The sequence below is a fragment of the Sinohyriopsis cumingii genome, chromosome 3 (genome assembly GCF_028554795.1).
Source record: "Sinohyriopsis cumingii isolate HCF-2022 chromosome 3, ASM2855479v2, whole genome shotgun sequence".
Lineage (NCBI taxonomy): Eukaryota > Metazoa > Mollusca > Bivalvia > Unionida > Unionidae > Sinohyriopsis > Sinohyriopsis cumingii.
The window spans coordinates 61992976-62016648 of record NC_142963.1 but is presented as its reverse complement, the minus strand read 5'-3'; the positions used below and the strand labels follow the sequence as shown (position 1 = coordinate 62016648).

The following is a 23673-nucleotide window of genomic DNA, read 5'->3' as shown; positions in this document are numbered from 1 at the left end:
GTTCTGAGCAAGTGGACACCTTGACTGAGACGACTGGTCTGAGATGACTAGACTGAGATAAGAAAAGTAAGGTTAGCAAAACAGCTAGATTTCTGTTTCATGGGTGAGAAAAAGATATCAGAAGCAAAAGCTCTGTAGTCAGTGTACTCAGTTTGAAAGATATTATTTACTGCTGTTGGGATTTTACTGTTATTAGTGATTTAAAAAAAGAAAATCAGTTTAAGGAGGGATATGTGGGAGTAAAAAAAAGATGCAGTTAAACAGCTCTATTTCCTGAATAATAAAGAATTTATATTCTGTTAGTAACTGCAAACATTGTTTGAATTAGATCACAACATACGTTCTTATGGGAATGTATCCTCTGTATTGTCTGTAATACAGATTGGTTTATGTGGAGTACCACCCAACTATCTTGGGCCTGAATTAGTACTTGGTCAACATTGATGGATGACATTCAGGTTTTCGTGGAATTTCTCTACTTATTTATTTAGACCTTTCTTCCTTCCTGTTGTGTATCTTGTGGCAATGGTGGCAGTATCCTAGTATTCCAATCTCAGTGGTAAACTAGTGTCAATCCTGTGATTGGTGGAGTATATTAAAATTTCACAAATGACACACTGATAAAACCAATTTTGAATCAAAACTTTAATTGAACTAAAATCTTTCATGATTGGGGACTAGGCACCTAAGTAAATGTTGCAAATCTGCATGTGACAGAATAAATTGTCTTAGCATCATAATGATTTATGCTAAGTATGATGAGAATCCATCAAGGGGGTTAGGAATGAGGAAACATGCAAATGAAAAACTTTAAATAAAACCCAAATTGTGAATGCTGCCAGTGGTGGTTCCCTCCCCCAAAAAGTCAATGATCACAAAGTCTCACTTGCAAATCAACCCTTCTGCATATGCCCTGCATGAGCTCAAAAGTTAAACCTTAACACTGTTCACAAGTCACCAATAACAGTTACCACCAAAAAGTGATACCTCTCAAAATCTGATAATGCAGATGAGACAAAAATACTCAACACAAATATATATCTGGAATTAAACTTCTTTATTCTTCAATTAATAAAATACAAACATATGTTTTCACTTCAAGTAACACATTTATTTATTGTAGTTTTATTTGTACTGGTCTGAAATTTAATCATCTGTGCCACACATATTTCAATGTAACAGTCAAACTCTAAACTGGGTGACAAGTTGTAATTTAATGCATACAAATGTGCAACTCCCGCATAATTTTAGAGAACTTTTTGACCCTTGCCAATATTTTAAAAAATCTGTTGCAAGTAAAATTCATTATCTAGATAACAGAACATGCTATATTAACTGAACAGAGATCTTTGTTATTAAGATCGTCATTAAGAGAGTTAGTACCAAACCAATCACTTCCAGAGTCTTGTAAGAAAACAAAATAACTTCCAATCCTCTTCAAATACTAATAAATGTATATTTTGACTGTTTTAAGTGATGGAAAGAGTAGTAAAAATTCATAAGCATTACCTGACATATACATGCACTACTAATGAACTAAAGTCAATTAAAATATTTTCCAAATTTACTCTTGAGGAATTTGCCGAGCCTGAAGTCATTCTGATAGTTGATGAAATGTTTGGCATACTCAGGATCACTGGGCTGCCACTGTGGTGTGTGAGGCCAGAATGTTGGTTTTTCAGGATTAGGACCTTGGTCTGGGAAGTAGTATGCATGCATTTCCATTGTCATTTCATTTGGTGGAGGCAGGCTGTCAATTGCTTTTATCTGAAATCAACCAATGATTTACAGACTGAATAAACATACAAATAAAAATATCTGATTTCTGGATATACGTATTTTTCTTTTCACTCTTATACAGTATTAAAAATTGTTAGAACCACAGATGGGTTGTAGAAAAATCCTAGTGCATGATGAAGGAAAGAATGAAAAAGCAAACTACACAAAAGAATTTAAATAAATTAACTTGCGGAACGAAGGGCACATATAACCCACCTCTCATGCACATCACCCCTTGTGAAAACACTGCATGTACAATGATTGGTTAACATTCATATCTAGCAATCAACACAAAGAGCAAGAGTAGCTGAATTTGAAAAACTGTCATGCATTGCATCCAGATGCAAATCAAAATGGGCAACAACGTACAAAATCAAAAGCAAACACATGTGCCAAGTTTTCTATCGTTAAATGATGACAATAAAATGTACCAAGTTTTACAGTAATCCATAAAAAAGCTACAAGACATGAAAAAACAGCTATAACAGAACTTTCAAGATTGCTTCCAAAATGGCCATACTAGAGGTCAGACCACCCAAAAATCATATGGTCTTTAATGGAACTCTAGTGTTGATATGACCACTCATCACCCCTATAATATATGTGGATGATCTTGATGACACAAGCTGATATACTATATCAGATAAAAATCTGATGCAAGATCACCTCATTAATTGTTTGCATGTCACTCATAACTTATCTCACCCAAGATCTTAATGATATAAAACTACACACCTAATATGGCCAAAATCTAATCAGAAATATGGCCTCAAGACTGTTCACTAGTTCAGTTAATCTGATGCAAGATCACCTCAATAATATGCATGGATGTCATGTCATGCATAACAAAATTCAGCCAAGATCTGCTTACATACCATATCTGATTGAAATCTGATCAGCAATGAAGCCTCTGGAATGTTTACAAGAAAGTGTTGACGGACGGATAATGATGACTGATAAAAACAAAAGGACAATGAACATCATACCACAAGGTCACATGTTCTTTGACCAGGTGTCGTAAAAACTGGGGGACTAGTTGTGCTAAGGAGATTGTGTCATGCTACAAGACAAAAAGGACATTAACTTTTTAAATAAACTACAGGAATAAAGTGATTGGTTGATATGTGTATTGTCTGTGTGCCATATGCATGTGTGCATGTGTGTGTTTTCTTTTTTTGTAGATTATATTTATTATCCCTAGATTATCTGATAACCATAAATGTTTGATTGTAAGGTGTCCTTGGGATGGTTCCCCGAACCCAGTGGTCAACCTATTACGGGCTTAATTTAAAAAATAAAAAAAGGATTGTCTGGAAATGAGATGACCAGAATCTTGATCAAGCGAAGTTTTATGGCAATTCCTCAAAAATTAGGGGACTAACTGTGCAAACCTGATTGTGCCAGATAGAAGGACAGATGACAGACATGAGAATTACTATATGCCACCGCCACCCCCAATGATATAACACGTGTTTATGCTGTTGTTGATTAAAGATTCCATTGCATAAAGAGTTAATCAGAAGTGAACATTCTGTACTAAAGGAAGAAAAGACAGGAACAGTGCACTGTGAACATTCTTCCCCTGAGGCAGAAAGATGTTGTAATATTAGTCAGATTGCATTTTTTATTCAATACTGCATCAAGTTTTACATTAAAATTGTGAGATTTCATTACACATTGAGGCAGTGGGTTAAATATTTTGCACTGAACCTTAATTGAGCAAGTCAACCAGGAACATTGGATAAAATAAACTAAATTTAAAAATTCAGAGACACTACCATGATCCAAAGCACACTTAAATGGTGAAGCTACACAAACGACGTGTAACAGCTGTCTTTGTAGTAACTTCTGAAAGATCATGTGAAAAATTGAATGAAATGGGCTGAAATGGAACATAATTTTTCCAAGCCCTATTTTTATGTATCCATTAAATTTCTTATTTTCAGACTAGTGAACCCCTTGTTTTCAAATGGTGGAGGGAATCCAACTCCTCCCCCCAAATTTCAGTTCAAGAACATACTCTTTACACCCTATAATGGAAAGATACTTTCTTGTAAAAAATCTAGATGAAATATTTGGCGCTTTCGAGATGAATTCAAGGGTTTTATTTTCCTTTTATTTTCAGCAACAGTTACATTATCTGACAGTAGATTATCATCTTTATTTGAACAAATTGGAATGGCTAGATGCCAGGAATCTCTAATAAATGGTTCTTGAGGAGATGCTGCTAAATGATTTCCCCTTTCCAGTTACGATGTCCATGTCTGATGGTGGAGCAGTTTCATTTGTATAAAACAGATCTTCATGCCAGAATGCTCATCGAAAATCAGTTGGTTAAATAATTTGTGATATTGATAATAATGTTGACAGAATATGAATAACTTACACAGGACCATATAATGTGCTTATTTGTAACGATGTGAGATGCTGATGAAGAATTTGCACTCAAGGCTTCCCTTTCCACCTTGATTACTGTACGGTAAAAAATGAAGGGGCTTTGGAGAGTGGGTGGTGAAGGTTGGGAGTAAAACTAAATTTGAGTATTATTATTGTTCAGCCTGCAATTTCCTAAATGGAAAAACCCTCATCCATGCCACAGGTACCATCCCTCCTATTCTAGAAAGTTCTTAAAACACATGACTCTATGATACATGCCCAAGTGCAACAGCACAGTCATTTATTTCTAGGATTCTGACTATAGAATGACATCAGATTGGGATAAAAGGAGGGTATCCAATAGTGATAGGTAAGTATTACATAATTAAAATTTGTTGCACCTCCCATTCATTTTAATATCAGTAAATGTTACCTGTCACTGCTGTTTAGCTGAATTTAAAGAGGGTGGTTGATATCCTCCAGAGGAGTGACAAGTTTAATTACACTGTAGCTGAACCACTCAAGTACTGTTATACAGCAGCCATGTGGGTCACTGTTTGTTCATCAACTATTAAACCCAGTGAAAAAAACACTTAGGCTCTGATTTCATAAGGACAAAAATAAAAAGATTATGTGAGCACCAAAATGCAGCTTTCATAATGTCCTTCAAAGATGAATTAGATCCAAGAAGTAGCAACAGCCCATACCCATTTCAATATTTCCTTTTCCCTTTTAATCGTGCCAAATAGAACCCAAAAGCCATTTAAAGGAAGGAGAGGACATTTCCTACACTCCCTTTTCCCATTTGAAGATGCCAAAGGAGAAGCCAAGTGTCCTAACTGGGCAAAAGAGATCATCCTGGCCATCCCAAACACATAAGCGACTGAGACTTGAGGATTGGAGAAGTTAGTAATGAGGGAGGATGGATTTTTGTGAGAATGCCTAGTTGACAACAAAGAAACGGAGTTGTAATTCTCAGTGCATCAGAAATATTCCCTCCTGTACAGAGGTCTAACTTGCTTCTGATCCTCAATGAAAGCTACAGCTATAAGAAAATAGTTTCAAGTACAATATTTTCAAATGAAGCCTCACTCAAAAGTTCATAAGGGGGTCCTACCAATGTCCTAGGTTCTAAACGAGTGCCCCACTCTGAATCTGACACATCAATGTGCAGACTGCAGTGGGGTTTTAAGGGCATGCAGTGGAACTTCCATCAGAAATTTTTCTTGATGGTACCACCACCTGAGGTGGTAATGAATTGCTGACCCTAGAGGAATTTAGGCTGAAAAAGAATCCTTGTGTGGTTTCCAGATTGCCAACAAGTTAAACTTTGAAGGAAATATATATAAATGGAGTCTTCTGAGGTTTACCATGGACTTGAAAGTCCCCAGAAGAGAAAAGAAGCTTGAAAGTCTCCAGAAGAAAAAGCTGAGCTGGAGGATAGCAATGAGGTCTTGGTCTAACAAGTTCTAGAGATCCAGGATTCTGTTTATTCAAGGGAACATGAAACCAGCCCAGATAGGCAAGGTGAGGAAAATCACTAATATGTAAACAAAACCCTGCAAAGGAATGAGATCTGATTCTAAGTCCTAGCTGAGAAAGTGTGGACCAAAAGCAGGACACATGAAGTGATAGAGACTGTTTCCTGTTGTCATGCCACTTGTCAAAGTACTGGTTAAGTAGGATCCCCTGATACCTGAGATGAGCAGCAATGACTCTCATCACTCTGGTTAATATCCTGGGTGAATGGTGTGTCACTGAATTTGAAAACTTCCTGTCCAATGCAAAAATGGAAGCATTTTTCTGCTGAGGAAAACTTGGGATGTGAAAGTAAGCATCCTGAATACTGACGGAAACTGCCCCATCTCGAGGCCTGGCACTATGGGCTGATGCTGCAGTCCCCAGCCTAAAGGTATCCTCATGCAGGAATTTATTTAGGGCAGAAAGATAAATGATGAATATTAGTTTCCTGCCTCTTTTTGGTACCAGAAAAAATCCTGGAGTAGAAGACTGGTGACAAGATGTTTTATATCATCTGTACTGTGCCCTTCTGAAAAAAGGTGTGCACCTCTTCCATCAATTTAGTTATATTTGACTGCTGAAACAAGATAGGGTTCCATGAGAGAGGATTGAGTTCTGTGAGAAGTGGATATAAACCCACCATTACAATGGAAAGGATCAATGAATCTTCCATGATGCCTGACCAGACCTCTGAAATGAGAGGTGGTTGGCCTCCAACTGAATTGAAATGAGGAATGCATGACAGGAGAGATAGTGAGTACATACAATTGCATCCCCCCACCCCTGCCTTAAAAAGGAGAAGTCCTAACTTCTTCGTCTTCCATTTTCTGCCCCTCTATCTTGTTGACAACTGTTGTGAAGGAGGTTTGAAATAAGGTTGCCTACTTGGTTGAGGTTGTAATTTTTTTCTGCCCCATTGTGTGAACAGGCTGAGCATGCTTGCTAACTGGTCTAGATTGGCCAGGAGCCAAAGCAAAAGGCTGATATTAATGGTCCTTCAGATCCTGAGACGAAATGGAAGGTACGAGACTACCATATAAGGTGTCTGATTCCAGGGAAGCAGCCCTCAGGAGGTTCTTGAAATGCCCTTGCAATACCTTTGAGGTCTCCAAAGTGATATCTGTGCAAAGATAAAGCAATAATGCTGGCAGTGACAAGCTCATAGACAAGGCATGTCTTGAAGTCTTTCATACTGCAAAGCAACAGGCAATAAAGATTTTCCTTCAAAAAAGTAAAGAAAGCTACAAAGAAGTGAGAAGCTATAGTCACAACTTAATATGGCCACAGTCTCTATTAACTCAATTATATTTGTAGAGAGGCAAGCAAATGACCCTAATGAAATGCTCAATTGCAAAGTTCTTTCGTCAGATGGATAGGGTAAACTTTATAAACTGGGATCTGATACAAAGGATCATACAGTAGCAAGGAGGACTGACCACCCTTATGCTGATTGCAGCCCTTTGTTAAATCTTGGTACAAGCTCTCTGACCATGCTAGAGTGAGAGAGCGTGAAGCAGATCTGGTCTTGATGTAGCCACCAAGTCTTTCAAAGCTGTACAGGGTCTTGGTGTCCCCAAAACACTAAAAAGGAGAAGGAGGTGGTAAACCTAGTATACTGCCTTGTTAAAGGAACATGTCATATCCTGTTTTACCACCTGGGATACTCAGTAGGAAGGGCAGGAGGTCTAAGATGTGAGGGTAAACCCACTCCTTTTAATTGTTGGCAAATTCCTGAGAATCTACCAAGAGAGACAGCATATCATCATCCTGATCATTACTTCAGGGTGATGCAAGCTTATCAGAACCCCAAAAATGCCTCCTAAGGGAAAGCTGGGAAATGTGGACATTGATATCCTGTGACTTCTCAGTGGACAAGAATGGACCATCCCTGGTGATTTGTGATTGTCTTTTCTGAAGGAAAAAAATGTTTCCCTCCCAGGCTTCTTAGGGGAAGGGGTCTGACCATCTCCTTTTCGAGATGCTACCTCCCGAGCTGAAGGTGGGATTTTCTTCCCTAAACATATCTATTGCTAGGGGTGATATTTAGGTCACCAATAGCACTTCAGGATGATGACTAAGATCACTCCTATTAAAGGCAAAGTTCCATATCCTGTATGAATTTAACTGAAACATTGGAAAGGTTGTACATCAGTCCATCCCTTACCAAGTATGCACATTGCCTGGTGACTGGTATGAATGGTGTGCATGTTATGTGTAGCTATCCTACTGGGCATTTTTGTATCCACAATTAATCCCACTCTGTGACAGCTAAAATTAATTTCTAAAAAAAGACATTTATTGATCACAACAAAAGGTGATGTTTAACATTGAGAGTTGCATAAGCTCTATTGTTATTTACTACTTAGCAATAAGTGAAAACTTTAAAACTGTTTTACTAACCACAATGTAAACATGTAAATGAACATAACTCATGAATTTAAACTTACGGCACAACTTATGAATGGAACATGTAATCTCTACTAAAACAGGAGATTAATTTTATAACTGTTCGTAATACAAATTGCATTAAACGACCATAAGGACATATAAAACATATACCTCCATACTAAATATAAACACTTGCAGACCTGCCAACCCTAACAAGATCATCTCAGTAAGGCAGTTGATTTTTTTCCCTTAAGTATGACCAGTTGTCAGTATAGGTATACCAATATATCATGTATATGTTATTGTCAAGTTGGAAAACATGTATTTAAAAAGTTCAGTATTCCAAACTGATGCATCAACAGTAAATATTAAGTTGATCTGAAACGTTTGCAACATACATATACACCTCTATTACATAAACTTCAGTTCCTAACCCTATGCAGCTCAATGGTTTGTTGCTATCTTTAAACCTGATGTAATGCTTGGATTTTTTTTCTTTATTTCACATTACGACGGCAACTGTCTCGCCCACCACATGACATATTCATATCAACATATGACATCCAATAAATGTAACTGTGTCGCTTCCTGCTTTTATTCAGTACAATCTGAATGTTCTTATTTATTCTTCTGTACCGATTACAACAACTTTTTTTAAAGAGACTTATTTTTTTCCTTTCGTCTTTAACATATATTGGTACCTGGATGCCATTTTAAAAAAATTATATTATCAACAGTTTGATCATGCAGATGCTTAACATGGAAAATTATGTGTAATTTCAAGTGTATAAGGCACTACTATAAGTTTGTCTGGTTCTCTAATTCCACCAGAGCTAATATGAAACCAGGATCCAACTCAAAAATGGATGAGCCAATTATCCAGATTTTACTGCAACAATCATATTCCAAAGATTATCCTTTTTCCCTATAAGTCAGTATTTTAAGGTTCATTTTCATAAGACTTATGGCAAAATCATAAGAGTTGGCAGGTCTGCATTTGAAGTGAAAACATCATTATATTATTGTAAGCAAAAACACTGGATATTATCACTCTGGGCTATCAAAATAACTTCTGATAAGTAATGAACTGAGGGATAATGTTCCTTAATCAAGAGGAATATAAATATAAGGTCCTGAACAGCAACAAACTATCAATGAAAGAATTTTCCATGTGTTGTCAAGATGTCGTCCTGAAAAGAAATGAGGTGCTACTGCATATGGGCCAATGATGTTAAGTCAGACTAGGTTGATGTACACATTAAGAGGTTATGTATGACAGATATTAAAAACCTCTTGTCATTAGTTAAACAAAAAATCTCAACCAAAGATTGTTTAATAAGAAATATGGGTCACAGTGACCATCTTTTGTTGTAATGGTTTGTCACTAATAGTGTTTCACACATTCATCTACTTTGATGATTCTAGCATAAGCAGAACTTGAGAAATAAACTTCAAATTCAATATTTAAACAAATTTAAACAAAGAATGTACAATAAATGTACACTGATGTAAAGTGTTAGCTCTCTCCAAAATAATGAGATGAAGACATTTTTTCAAGTTCACAACCAAGACTTAAATGGGCATGAAAAAATAATTCTGATTTTCAGTGTAAAAAAAATCACCAAGACATAATGTTTTTAGATCAATAGAAATGTCAAGTTCCCATTTTTGGGCAGTTTTCACAGTAAATAATTAGCTTCATGTTGATGACATGGGTGTGAAAAGTTAAATTTTGAGACAGCTGAAGTGTAACCATAGATTAACATCAAATGGAGCAACCTTTGCCTTTTCTGTCAAGACAAAGAAAACCTCTATTATCAATAAGACATACTGATTTCCCAAAATTTTTCAAAACAAAAAAAATATAAGACACAAATAGCAAAAAGGTAACCATGTCAAGAAAGTATGCTGAATATAATGTTTCCTTAATGTATATCAATGACATAATAAGTCAATTAAACACATTTAAGCTAAGAAATATATTGTTAACTGAAAGTAGCTTTTCACTCATTATTTTTGTTTACTAATGAATCAATACTTTAGCTTTTTCACAGCTGGATCCAAACAGAGAAGAAAGAATCAATGAAAAAACTTAGTAAAAGTGCCCATTAATTATACACGATGAAACAGTTTGGAATTTCTTTTACGGTAATGTGATACAAATTATCAGTGGCTCAATGTGTTGATGATTGGCTCAATGTGTTGATGATATAAGACAATTAGCATGACATCATTGTGGGTCAGATTCTGAATCATGTGAGTCTGTCACCTTGTGTTGTGTTTTTTTAGAAGGGGATTGTGGATATTATGATTTTTTCTCCCTTTTTAACTGACAGGATTGAGTGTGATCAAAGACAGCTCCATATTTATATATAATACTGATGATTTACCATAGCCTTAGACTCCTCAATTTCCTTTTTAAGTCCTGCTACATATTCCTTTGTCTCTACAGCCTGCAACAACAGAAGTACACAAATAAATTTGCTTGTACAATGAAAAAATACTAATAATGATAATGATGATAATAATAAAAATAACAATAATATTTGGTGCATAGTATCTGTTCAAAAATCAATTTTGTATGGCAAACCTGTAAGAAGTCACCTGTGTACAAAGGCCAATTTGCCTTTTCCCATAAGTGGCTGCCACTGACAGGTTTGATTGTATATTATTCCAGGTATTTTCAAACCCTGTTGTTAGTCATTATAGTTCTGGAAATGTTATCTCAATGGGCAGGGACAGGATTTTTTTCTAAGGGGAATCAATTTAAAAAGAAGTGTTGTTTATTCTGCTTTTGAAAAAAAAATGAGCCAGTGGGTTGAATAACAAGTTCCTTGATGGGACTAATATTCTAATGTCTGAAAAGAATTTTTATTTAAACTGCTGATTAGTGTTTTAAACCATCTCTGATAATCTTGAGCAATACGGCGATAAATTTAGCTGCCTTGCAGGTCCATGTGAAAAATTGGTATCATTCATTTAAGACAAATGAGACATAATGAACACTCTTGGTGAAAACCTCATGCCAATATGACCAACCATTCAGGAGAATTGGTGACAAGATTTGCAATTCTCATTGTGTTAGCCACATTGAACGTGTGTATGGCACCATTGTTCATTTAGGACAAACTAGATATCTTATTGGTGAAAACCATATGTCAACAAAGCCATTAATTCTGGAGAAGTTACATTAGCAAATTTTCAAGATGGTCCCCATGGTGACATTATTTGCTGTAAGATCTGCATCATTTTCTATCAGGAAGAACTACTGATGCTACATAGCTCAGCAGTAGACTCCTACCTCCTGCCGCATAAACGTGGTGCCAGGGGTTAATGAGTTAACAAGGATTTTGGGAATTTTTTTACAAATTGTCAAGGAATGGCTAAATCTGTAATTTATGTGCAGTGTTGATGCACAAGTGATTAAATATGCAAGTGATATTCAAATTTGGTGACATCATCAAAATTCACCCATTAACTCATTAACCCCTTAAGGTTTTTGTCGTTTTTGCCTGAAATGCGAGTAGGAAACACATTTTGGGGGCTATTTCTGAATACATCTTAATACATCGACTTCCAAGAGATTTTCCATTAAACTAATGCTATAACTGGGTTAGAAATATTGTTTTTCATTGGCTTTTTGCCTGCGCATGAGCAGAAGGGTAAAAGTTGGGAGTTCGTTTTTTTGCTTAACAGATGCATCATTTTCATATCAAGACAACTCTTTATTCCAAATGCCCATCTTATCCTACTTTTTGCAAAGGTTCACCTGTCTGTGTGCTGTTGAGACCAGTCTGCCTTAGATATGAGACCAAAAAGTCTAAAAACCAGACATAAAATCGGGTCCAAAAAATTAGGTTTTTCCCTCTGCATTTTGTATTGCAATAGAACGTCCAGATTATTTGGTATCATTGTAGAGTTACATCTGTCTACCTTTCTATGATACCACCCACTTTGGTGTATCATACATGACCTTGATGATACAGAGCTTGGCAGTAGGCTACTACTTCCTGCCACATAAATGTGGTGCCATGGATTAATGAGTTAACAAGGATTTTGGAAATATTTTACAAATTGTCAAGGAATGGCTAAATTTGCAATGTAAGTGCAATGTGGATGCACAAGTGATTAAAGAAATATGCAAGAAATATTCAAATTAGGTGACATCATCAAAATGCACCCATTAACTCGCGAACCTCTGGAGGTTTTTGTCGTTTTTGCCTGAAATGTGAGTAGGAAACACATTTTGGGGCTATTTCTGAATACATCCTAATACATTGACTTCCAAGAGATTTCCCATTAACCTAATGCCTAGTTGTGTTAGAAATATCGTTTTTCATTGGCTATTTCGCTCGTACATGAGCAGAAGGGTATAAGTTGGAGCTTTTTTCTTCTTTGCTTAATGGATCCATCATTTTTGTATTGAGACCACTCTTTATTCCAAATGCCCATCTTATCCTACATTTTGCAAAGGTTCACCTGTGTGCAGTTTAGACTAGTCTGCCTTAGATCTGAGACCAAAAAGTCTAAAATCCGGACACAAAATCGGATTCCAACCATTGGCAAATTTAGGGTGGAAAAAAAAAATTGAGTCTAAAACAAATTAGGTTTTTCCCTCTGTATTTTGTATTGCAACTCAAATGTCCAGATTATTTGGTATCATTGTAGAGCTACATCTGTCTACCTTTCTATAATACCACCCACTTTGGTGTATCATACATGACCTTGACGCCACAGAGCTCGGCAGTAGGCTACTACCTCCTGCTGCGTAAATGTGGCGCCAGGGGTTGATGGGTTAAAGTGGGAAGAGTTCATATTGGGCAAGATGAAAATGCATTATGCCTCAACAATGGGAAATATCCATGTAAGTGAAAGTTTTAAAAGTTATTTTACTTACAGCTTGATGTTCTTCCTTATCAATAACAGCTAAAATGTTGTCCTTGTCTGTTGGGTAAGGCACTGACATTCCTGAATACTATAACAAAAAATAATATGTATAGAGAAAAAATGATTCAATACAAATACAACAAGAGTCTTACTAAACATATTCGCTTATAAGTCAAGTCCAACTGAAAATTGCACAGACCCAGATCTGAAGTCATCTACTGTACTGGCAGATCTGTGTCTGTGCAGTTTGATGGGAGTAATCAGAAGAAAAAAACAACATAGACCCTGATCTACAGGTGCATTATGCTATGGCAGATCAGGATCTTTGTTGTTTGCAGTTGCACTTGACTTGTAAGTATCTATTGTACATAAAATCCTGAAATTCAACAAGTTTCATAAAGACTGTTGGAAATGAACACTCAAGGAAAAATCTTCTATATCCTAATGAAAATAGCTTAAGTAGTCCACCAAGCAGTGCCATAAGATAACTGAGGCAGAGTCATTATGTGTTGTCTTTGTATGTCATAACTTGTTATTGCACTGTAGCAAGCCATGTTTTCAAAGCTACTATGTAACTTTATACTTTTTTAGGATATTTGTATACAACACTGAAACAATGCATAATATTAGCCATGTACATGATTCAGTAAACTGCTAGTAATGGAGACTTCAATTGGATCTCATATGATGTTCTAATAGATCAAGGTCTATGTTGTTTTCTTTCTTCTTAAAACTAGATGGGCTAAACCCAATCTACCAATACATTATGTGACTGCAGATCTGGCATTATGCTGTTTGCAGCACACAGATAACTACAGATTGTTCAATTCTTATGCAGATGATACTGCCAGAATGTGAAGAGATGGGAGGCAGGTGTGACTAGCGATAATTGTCAAGATACCAGAGACTGGTTACTCCTTGCATTGGACTGGCAAATTCTTTGAATTTTTGTTCTTTGCCTATTATGCTGAGATTAAAAAAGTTCACAAAAATGAAATCTGATATAACCTGTGAGACAGAGCTATAAAGTTAATAGGCAGGCATGGAAAGTAAACAAGCACCAATAACCTATCCAAAAAGGCATTAGAGGGAAAGTACAAAAATGAAGTAAAACCAAGAGTCTCTCTAAAGGACTAACACTCTACTGGGCAAAAGAATTTCCAAGAATTCAAGATAAGCCCCTTTCCTTCTTTTAATTGCTGAGTGTTGAAACCAGCTCTGATATTCTTCAGCAATAACAAGATTTTCAAATTAGCTGCTATGGTAGACATACTTGGTCTCAAACTGGGACCGTTTTCATACAGAACCAAGTAGACATCATCAGATGTCTTTTGGTGAAAAATAAATATGACCATCCATTCAGAGGGAGTTGAGACTGCAAGCTTTTCAAGACTGCCATTGTAGAGGCCATAGTGGTTGTATGATTTGCACCATTTTCATTTCAGACAATTAAGGTATCATGAAAAGTCTACTGGTGTAAACCCTATCTTATATAGCAAGGATGGAAACAGCCTCGCCCGCTAAAAAAAAACTGAAAATTTTCCATGCATCTCTCAGGCATGTGTAAAGTGTGGAATTTCGCAAGTAACAGAAAACATGCACAACAAAATCATCAAAACATGTAAGAAAAGATTAGCTATCCTTATCATTTATTAACCTGAATATTCTTTAATTGTTTTGACAGGTCGTTTGTGAAAAACTGTTGATACCCCTTCTTTCAGCTTGTATTAAACTGTTTTCTGAATAGCCTGGGATGCCTGCTGGGAGGGAGAAAAAAATAATCCTATTAAACTGGTTTTAAAATAAGGGTAGTTGTTTTTTTAAAACATTATATATATTGATTACTATATATAATATAATAAGCACTTCAAGTACTGGCTAAACCAGTTCAATCAGATGCATAGATCAATTTCGGGATTTTTTTAAAATAATCTTAGGGTGAAAAAGTTTCAAGGGTTGGCAACATTTTCTTTTGGCCAGAGGTGGTTAATGCCATTTTCAAAGATGACAGTGACTGAAAAACTGATGGAAGCTTCTGGTATTAACCTGATCTTCCCTGTCTGTGCTTTTTCGTTTTAGCATGGTTAGGGAGAACCTTTTTTCCAGTTAATCCAGGATTAATTTTGTCTTGCCAGCTCAAGCACGACATAAGTCCAGGTTCCAATAATTTCCAAATACATTCTGAAAACATTATTGTGATCTTTTTCTTCCAGACAGCTCCATCTGAACAGATTTCTTTTTACAGACTGTTCAAAGTTAGTTGTATCCAATCTTTTCCTGTCAGCAAATTTCAATACCGCAGAAGCGACAAAAAGATCTGGGTGTGCAAGACATTAATCAAAACTGCATAATAAAGGACTGAAACAAAGCAATTCCCGTCTGCACAATTAACTTCTGGTATACCCTGTCTTGTTGTTTTGTTACCGTCTCTCCTACTCAAATTACATTCAGGAACAAATATGCCAATAAAGAAAAATGGACAAAAGTCTGATGGAAATTTTACCCAAAAAAAGGAAAACTGATCTGCATTAAAAACCAGATTTCCGACTAAAAACAGAAAATTCCATCTCTGATATAGCCATCCATCTGGAGATGCTAGAGACACTGTTATTTTCAAGATGACCATACTTAGGAGTAATTTGTATCATTTTCATTTAGAATCAACTAGACACCATAAGAACTGAAAACTGCATGTCAACTTTCCATTCAAGATGGAGAAAGATAACATTTTCAAGACTGTCAGCATGGCAGCCATATTCAGTTTCAGATAAGCACCATTTTAATTTAGGAGAAAAAGCTGCAAAGTGAAATTGACAATATTCAACTGAAAGCTCCTTTGAATATAGTGCTTTTAAGTTGAGTCCAACTGCAATCTGCACAGACCTGAGTCTATCCAATTTGTCAAGAGCAATCACCAGAGCAAACAATATAGACCCTCATCTGCTAGCAAAATTATGCAACCACAGATCATGGTCCACATTGTTTGCAGTTAGACTGGACTTAAAAGTGAGTACATATGGGAGATGATCTTTATTATTACAATATCTGCAGTAGAACTGCCTTTGGTTCTCATTTCTTTTGAACTTACAGCTTTCTCAAACTGGTCCACCATCGCAGAGGAAGAAAGCCTGCTCCTGTAGAAGGCAAAATCTAGCTTAGGCAGAGCTGCAGGTAGGCTGTCTACTCTGGAAAAATGGATTGGTAGACTGTGATGAAATTCTCCAAATACTGTATAAAGCTGAAGTATTTTTTTAATCTGAGAAATCAAGTTGTATGCCACATATCACATTTCAACTTAACCATAAGCATTGTTAAACATTTCCACATCTCTCATCATAGCGAACATAAATGCAAGCAATTATTTTTTTCTACCAGCATAAGCATACTAAACATTACTTATTACAAACTGTTTATATTCCAATATGGATTCAGTGCTCAAAGAATATTTTTTTTAGACACAGGCCCAAGGCTGGTGACTTTAAAAAAAATCACAAGCCCTGACTGAAATTCCACAACAAGCCTTTAATTTTAATTTCCATATGCCAAAAAATTCCTGTTTTCAATATTATTGACTCGAAACTGGATGGATGTGGTGTTGAAACTTCTCTGCTGGTCTCTCAGAGCGAATCCTGAACAGAGCAAGTTCTCGTATGTTGACATGCTCATTGCAGCATGTGCAAAGACTTATTTGCCTCTCCTCCTGATTTTTTTTTTGCAGGTGTGCTTAATAAAGTAAAACTCAACCATTCCTGAAATTTTTCATTATTTGTTGTGCTTTGCTGATAGTAATGATAGCTAGTATATTGCTCCCTAAATTGGCTTCAAAAATGAATCACACTTGAACACTATTCTGACAAATGAAATGATCATGATTTGTATTTTATATATGCAGTAAAATCCAACTTCAAAGAAATCTTGCCACTGTTCAAAAACTTGTCAAAAACCTATAATACATATGGCTTTAACATTTTCATTCAAAGCAATAACTTGTTCTCCTACACGCATCTAGCATCTCTTTGATTAACCCATATTGGCTTGTTCCACATCCTGATCATACGGATGCAAAATAGCACAATGGGCTCACAGATTGCAGTCTTCAAACACACTAGCTACTGTCAGCCAATTAAGTAATATTAAGTGAAATGGTGGCTTATACCTGACTTCTTTGCCTTTTAATTACTGCTGTTTAAACTGCCTTAAGGATATCTTAACATCAGCTCCAATCATGACTGTTTACCATTTATATTTGCTACATGTAATGGGCAAGTGGAAGTGTGGGTTTTTTTGTTGCTTTTTTAATTTTCGAAGATTACTGAAAACTATTTTCTATCCAAACATGTCAAGGTGTTTGGGAGTAAAAATTCTTGCATTTAGCATGACATGCCATTATACAATTTGATTAAAATCATATCAGATCTCCACTTCATGTAGAACAAATCTGATTATTTTTTACAAGCCTTATGGGCATCTCTTATGGAATACAGGATGGGCCAATCTGAAATTAGAGGGGCCCTCAGCATCAGGCTCTCAAGATTTTTTTTGACACTGGGATTGTTTTTTTTAAATATTTTCCGTGTTTACAAGACAATATGAAACAATTTTATTAACATGTGTAAATGCAACAGCCTATAAAGGCATTGTATTAGTGTGATCATAACATCCTACTTTATGTTTGTACAGATAACTGAAAACAAATTCTTAAATAATAAGGACCCTTACAGGCACAAGGACAACTGTACTCTGATGAAGTTATCGGAGGGAACAAATTAACAACAACAATACCTATACATCAAACCAAAGAAAATCATAATTCCCACAGGATCTAAACACAGAATGTAGGGCTCGAATTTAACACAAATTTCTTTGTAGCCAGAAGGACTAGTATATTGAGAAAATTACTTGTCCTGTCAAATCTTTACTAGTCCTGTTCACAAAACAATGTCACACAGCTTTCATGTACATTTACCGATTCAATTTTAAAGTTCGAACAACCCCAACAAAACTGGATGTTTTCTGTGTGTTTGTTTTTGCGAATTGCGTACACCAGTTACACCACAAAGCATTCCTTTCCTCGTCATAATTCAGCCATTCCCTGTATTTTGTCCATTTCTTCTGAAATTTGCATTATGCTTTTCCCTATCATAAGAATTATTCCTCATCATTCTCATTCAACTTTTGCTTTTTTCCCCAGTAGCTGAACACCTTCTATCAAATGCCACATTTTGCCTGTCTTATAAGGAGGAAATTGTGCCTTGTTTTGAAATACGAGATGTTATAGTATAGCTGACGCGAATTATTTAAAGCAAGAAAAGGAATGGCACAATGTCCTTTATATAAGAAAGTAAGAGCAAGAAACATGTTTCAAAACACGTGTCTTTGCCCCCTCCCACAATTAAATGGCCTCTCCCTAACAAAGACTTAAGCGGATGTTCTGCATGATCAAAGCAGAGGTTATTGTAAACAGTTATAAAATATTAACATCAGAAGATAATGTTTGTTTCAGCTTGGAAAAGGTGTGTTCCCATCACGAAACCATCTGACACTTGGCGCGTTGTATTTAACAGCTCCAATTATGGTATCATAAGTTGTAAGTTTGGTAATTGTTCCTAATTAATCGAACTCAGTGTATTGTTGAAATTAATAATAAGGCGGAAAATTTTCAAATCTTAGATGCCCATGCTCAGAGATTTTAATTCCCAACAAATGTACGGCATTCTGCTTGGATATATCCACGTGTATTCAATTATTTGTTCATTCTTCTAAGGGAAAAATATAAAAACTATTCTTATCATCATATAAAAAATAGTTGTATGGAAAGGATGTGTCAATAACGTAATCGTAATAAATTTATCTAATTCTTATAATTTTTTCAATGGAAATGTAAAATATATAGTTTCCTGTTTGTGACTGTTGGAGCGTTTGGGTAGTGAGCAAAATTTCTTTGAATAGTTTCTGCCGTGTTCTTTTGTGTGGTATACCGCTTTGCAGTTTGTTACTGTGGTCGAGTGAATAATGTGTGATATCACGTCATTTTTTCAATTAATTCGTTATCAGATTAATTACGATCAATTACCAAACTTCCGTTGTTAATGACAGGACCATAATTTGCACTATTAAGTGAAATGCACAAAATTGGATAGATTCTTGTAATAGAAACGCACCTTTCCGAGGCAGAAATTGACTTCATCTTCTCATGCTAATATTTTATGACTGCTTACAATGGCCACTGCTTTGATTCTACAGAACATCTGCTAAGTCAAGTCTTTATTAGGGAATGGCATAAACAAATGCCGACTATTGATAACCAAAACTTACTAGCCCATCGGGCTATTAATATTATGAAAGTTACTAGTCCGACAGGAAATCTGCTAGCCTCGGGCTAGCAGACTAGGCTAGCAGACTACCACTAATTTCGAGCCCTGGAATGGTCATTATGCTCTACAGCCTGAATTCAACATGTATCTGACTATCAAAAGGGCAACTTATTTTACCACAAATTCAAATTGTTGGCTTTGTTGTTGTTGTTATTATTATGACAGTGTGACCCCGCTATAACACGGTAGTTGGGAGCCATAAAACCCGAGCACGTTATATACCAAACCGTGTTATATGCAACCAAGTCAGTTTGCTGAAGAAAATGTACCCCACCCCCAAAAAAACACCAAAGAAAATTGAGGGTGGGGGTGGGTAATAAATGCGGGCGGTATAATATACGTGCTTCATCGGCACAGTTGCCATCTTGAATTGATGCATATTAAATGAGAAATACACCTGTAGTGAAAACAGAAGACATAATATAATAGTTTACTTTATTTAGAGAACCATGAATTGGTACATATACGTGAATCCTGTTTATATATAAATGTCTAATGTATAGCATGAATAGAGGATCAACACCGTGTACTCACTTGCGAACCTCATCATATACACTGAATCCACAATACAAGTGATTCCATCGAAAATATGCACACACACAGCTTTAAAATATTCAATGATTTTGTAACAGGTCATATTGGTCTGAGTTCAGTGGAAAAACATAGCACAATCACGTAACGAATGACGAAACACATTTACTTTAAACTACGTTCCAAGTCGGTAAAAGTTAATTTGCATTTTAAGCTGCCATTGGTAGCGTTCGTAAGCATAAACTTTCTCCTACAAAAAGGAAACTTTCATAGCACAGTTAACGTGTTCCAGTCACGTTGGAAAATGCAAAAATCCATCAGATTTCATCACTTTTATTTAAGTTTGGTACTGACTTCCTTTGAAGAAAAGTTCTTTGCTGTTATTGAAAGATTGTAGTCTGCTTTCTTTGATGAAGGGTGCATGCGCTATTGAAGTCACCGCTAAAGGACAGCTTTGGAGAACCAAATGAATGCCCATTTCTTATTGTGGTGGCAACATCAAATAACTGTATTGCACGATTGAGACTGGTATTTTTTTCATTTGCTGAGCACATTTTCATAACAGTCGGTGCTTCAAAGGTAATCTGTTTCCTTTGAAATTTCAGCAATCTATTTTATCTGGGTACATTTTTAAAAAGGAATTGGCCGTCGTTTAGACTATTCTAATCGCTGTCCCTCCATGCCTACTGAATAAACCAATAAGTAAGATGTATTTTTTTTTTCATTTGTGGTAGCAGCGTGATGCTGCCTTCCACGCATGCGTCTGAAAATTAACAAAGGGTCAACAGACGATAGAGATGCAGGTGTTCTGATGATAGGGATTATTACAGAAAACGTGAGCGTTCTGAAGAACTTAATTCTGAGTGAAACGAAGAGGAATTTTACTTACCATCCACATACAAATGTCAGTCTTTGTAAATATATTAATTACTAGTGATCGGCCGAAAATCCGATGAAAGATAGATTACGAGACAATGCCTCGCCCAGTTGATCTCCGTTACCAGAAATGTCAGCAACAAAAAAGCAGATATTTCACAACATACAGAACTCACGCTAGATGTCAGGATAAGCGGATTATGATATAACAATGCACTGTTTAGATGGTTTGTCAGTATGGACAAAGAATTTGTTTATGTAACAATAGATAAATTTCAGTGCATTTTATAGCCAGTTTGCGGCTTCCTTTCATGGGGTCTCTGAATTTCTTCACTCCAAACCAATGGTTGTATATAAAGTTTAAACAGCCAACAATGTCACCAACAAATAAAAAAGCCACATGGTATGGTAAGGAAAAACAATCCAAGTTTGCGACATTGGCAAAGATCTACGCGATCCCAGAATAAACTTTATATGCATTTTTTTCTTCTTTTTACTTTTAAGAAGAAGAAAAATACTTTTCGTGTACGAGAAAAATACTTTTTCGTGTACGAGAAAAATACATATAAAATTTCAGGATCCAAGCCATGATCGTCTTGTATTATTCATACGCGATCTCTTCCCCAAAATGATAAGCAACGTTTTACGTATTTTTTTGTAAAACTTAAGAATTTTTTTTGTGCACAAGAAAAATACACGTATATGAAATTTCGGGAGCCACGCCATGACCACGTTATAACTGAATTCGCGTTATAACGGAGTGCGCTATAGCAGGGTCACACTGTATTATTCAGGTAATATTAGGAAATTACCCATATACAAAATCAAAACCACATTAACTCTTTGACATTTGGAATAAATACAACTTGGATAATTTCACGGCTTATATAAATTTGAAGACTAACGAGTTATGGCACTAAATCAAGTTATAACTTTGGGAAATACAGCTAATCACCAACTTATGTGATGGCTGCATTCCCGAATATGGTTGTATAACTCAAAATTGTATAGCTCGGAATTTCTGGCTTTACTGCCATTAATTTTCACAGAAAAATATGTAATTCAATTAATTTTAATACCAATTATTTTAGCTGTTTACAATTACTGTTTTTTTTGACAAATGATTTCATTGGGTTTTTTTGTCCTCACAAAAAAGCTAAATATAATAGAAAATTATATGAAATCACATTAACAAGAAACTCACACAAGCATTGGTCTTGCTAGGATTTTCAAACACAACATTCATTTAAACTGATCGATATAGTCATGCAGAAACATGTAAAATAATCCTATTATTCTCATTTTTAAAATGAAACAAATATACATGCCATAAAAATCTGCATTGCACGAATTCTTTTTTTTTACTTTCAGTACATCTACACAAAATACATTATCAGCTATTCTGATGAGGTAAATCAACTTCCCACGTTAATAAGCATCCAGTCTGCTAATCAACATGTGTTAGTCACATTTTTCACAGTAGATAACTGCATCAGTAAGACAATTTAGAATGGCATATAATGTTGTAAAGTTTTCAATGGATATTTGATTAGTGATATTTTGCAGTGGTTCTTTTGTTATTACAATTTGTGGAAATTTACATAAAACATAACACCATGATAAATTTCATAAATAAATCAGCATCCTGTATATTATTTCTTTCTTTTTATAAATATTTTATTTTCTTCTATCATATAAAAAAGTAACTGAACTTTATTACATTTCTGATCAGCCTTTTTGAGAATTTCATTATTTAACTTATTTGAACCAATTTATTATTTATAAACTGGATTGATAATGGAACAAATTAAAATTAAATTAAAATAAAAAACCCTGTAACATTATGTGTTCTGTCTCTGATTATTTACACTTTTAGAGACCAAGCTACAAAGGATGCAAACAAGTTTTTAAAAAAATGGGACAGTCAAAGATCAAGGTCCTGTACATTAACAATGCCAATTAAATACTGAACTATCATATACTAAATCTAACACCTTTAATTGGAAGTAAATATATTTATCATAATACGAACAGTATTATCCTCAATTTGATTATTTTGGCTTTCTCTATACAGTATGTTTCAAAATGAATACAATAAACTTATGAAAATCATTAAAAATGTGTAGTTTTGTTAAATGTCATTTTACTTATAAATATGAGGTTTTATTTATGTGCTATTGATCTTGCGCTGTAATATATAATTTTGTCTGGAGCATATATAAAATACATCACTGAAAAAAATAGACTTCTGTGGGGTGCATCAAAATGGGTGAAGTACTACACGATCTTTATGGCATGGGGTTGTCTGGATGAAAGAGTGTTTAAGATGAGTATGAGGGAATATATCATTGTCATTTCTTATAAATACTTTACTAAAATAAGTGATGTTTTCAAAATAATGAGAGATATCAATATGAACGAAGAATATGTCTGAAAAGATGAAAGTAATGCGCAAGTGCATCAAAACTGTAGTACAGGATACCTGGCCACCATTATACAAGTCCATAGCAAGCAATAATTTTTGTCTGGAAGTTTTTGTATGACACTTAAGAGATACAGAGCTTTCAAGAAATAAGGGTCAGTGGCCCTATGTTCTATCCTAATTCGTGTTGTTTGCTGTTTTAAGTTTATTTTAAGTACTGTTCATAGCAATAAAAAAAACTTTACTGCCCTAATAATCGCAAGGTTTGCAGGTCAATATAACTTATTTCCACCCTCCCACCCCCTTACCGGCCGACTTCGAATGTTAATTTACCGATTTACAAAAATGTCATTCTTTGCTTTGAATAGTCTGAAGTACTCTCTCTGATTTGGCGGTACACGCTCAGCAAATGCCTTCCAGTTCACAGCTGTTTGTGCCACTCTTTTTGATGCCATTATCGTCTTGGCCGTGCTACCGAAAATGAAGGGCACTGAAGTCTCGTCCAGATAGTCTCACGAG

At 35.5% G+C, this 23673-nt stretch overlaps 1 protein-coding gene across 1 annotated transcript; it reads right to left on the bottom strand.

Moving 5' to 3' along the window:
- Positions 1–1036: 1036 nt before the first annotated feature.
- Positions 1037–23664, bottom strand: LOC149802964 (ATP synthase subunit d, mitochondrial-like). Its single transcript, XM_089952490.1, has 5 exons — positions 23488–23664; positions 16040–16136; positions 12962–13039; positions 10455–10517; positions 1037–1767 (listed from the first exon to the last, which is right to left on the bottom strand). Exons 1-5 carry the CDS (start codon positions 23607–23609, stop codon positions 1543–1545), a joined length of 585 nt encoding a protein of 194 aa, XP_089808616.1. The 5' UTR covers positions 23610–23664; the 3' UTR covers positions 1037–1542.
- Between the last annotated feature and the right edge of the window lie 9 nt (positions 23665–23673).

Coding starts and splice junctions, on each gene's coding strand:
- LOC149802964 (XM_089952490.1), bottom strand. CDS start 23,609: ATGGCATCAAAAAGAGTGGCACAAACAGCTGTGAACTGGAAGGCATTT. Junction 13,040..16,039: donor TGGACCAGTTTGAGAAAGCT/GTAAGTTCAAAA, acceptor TTTTTGTTATAG/TATTCAGGAATGTCAGTGCC. Junction 1,768..10,454: donor TTGAGGAGTCTAAGGCTATG/GTAAATCATCAG, acceptor GGTTGATTTCAG/ATAAAAGCAATTGACAGCCT.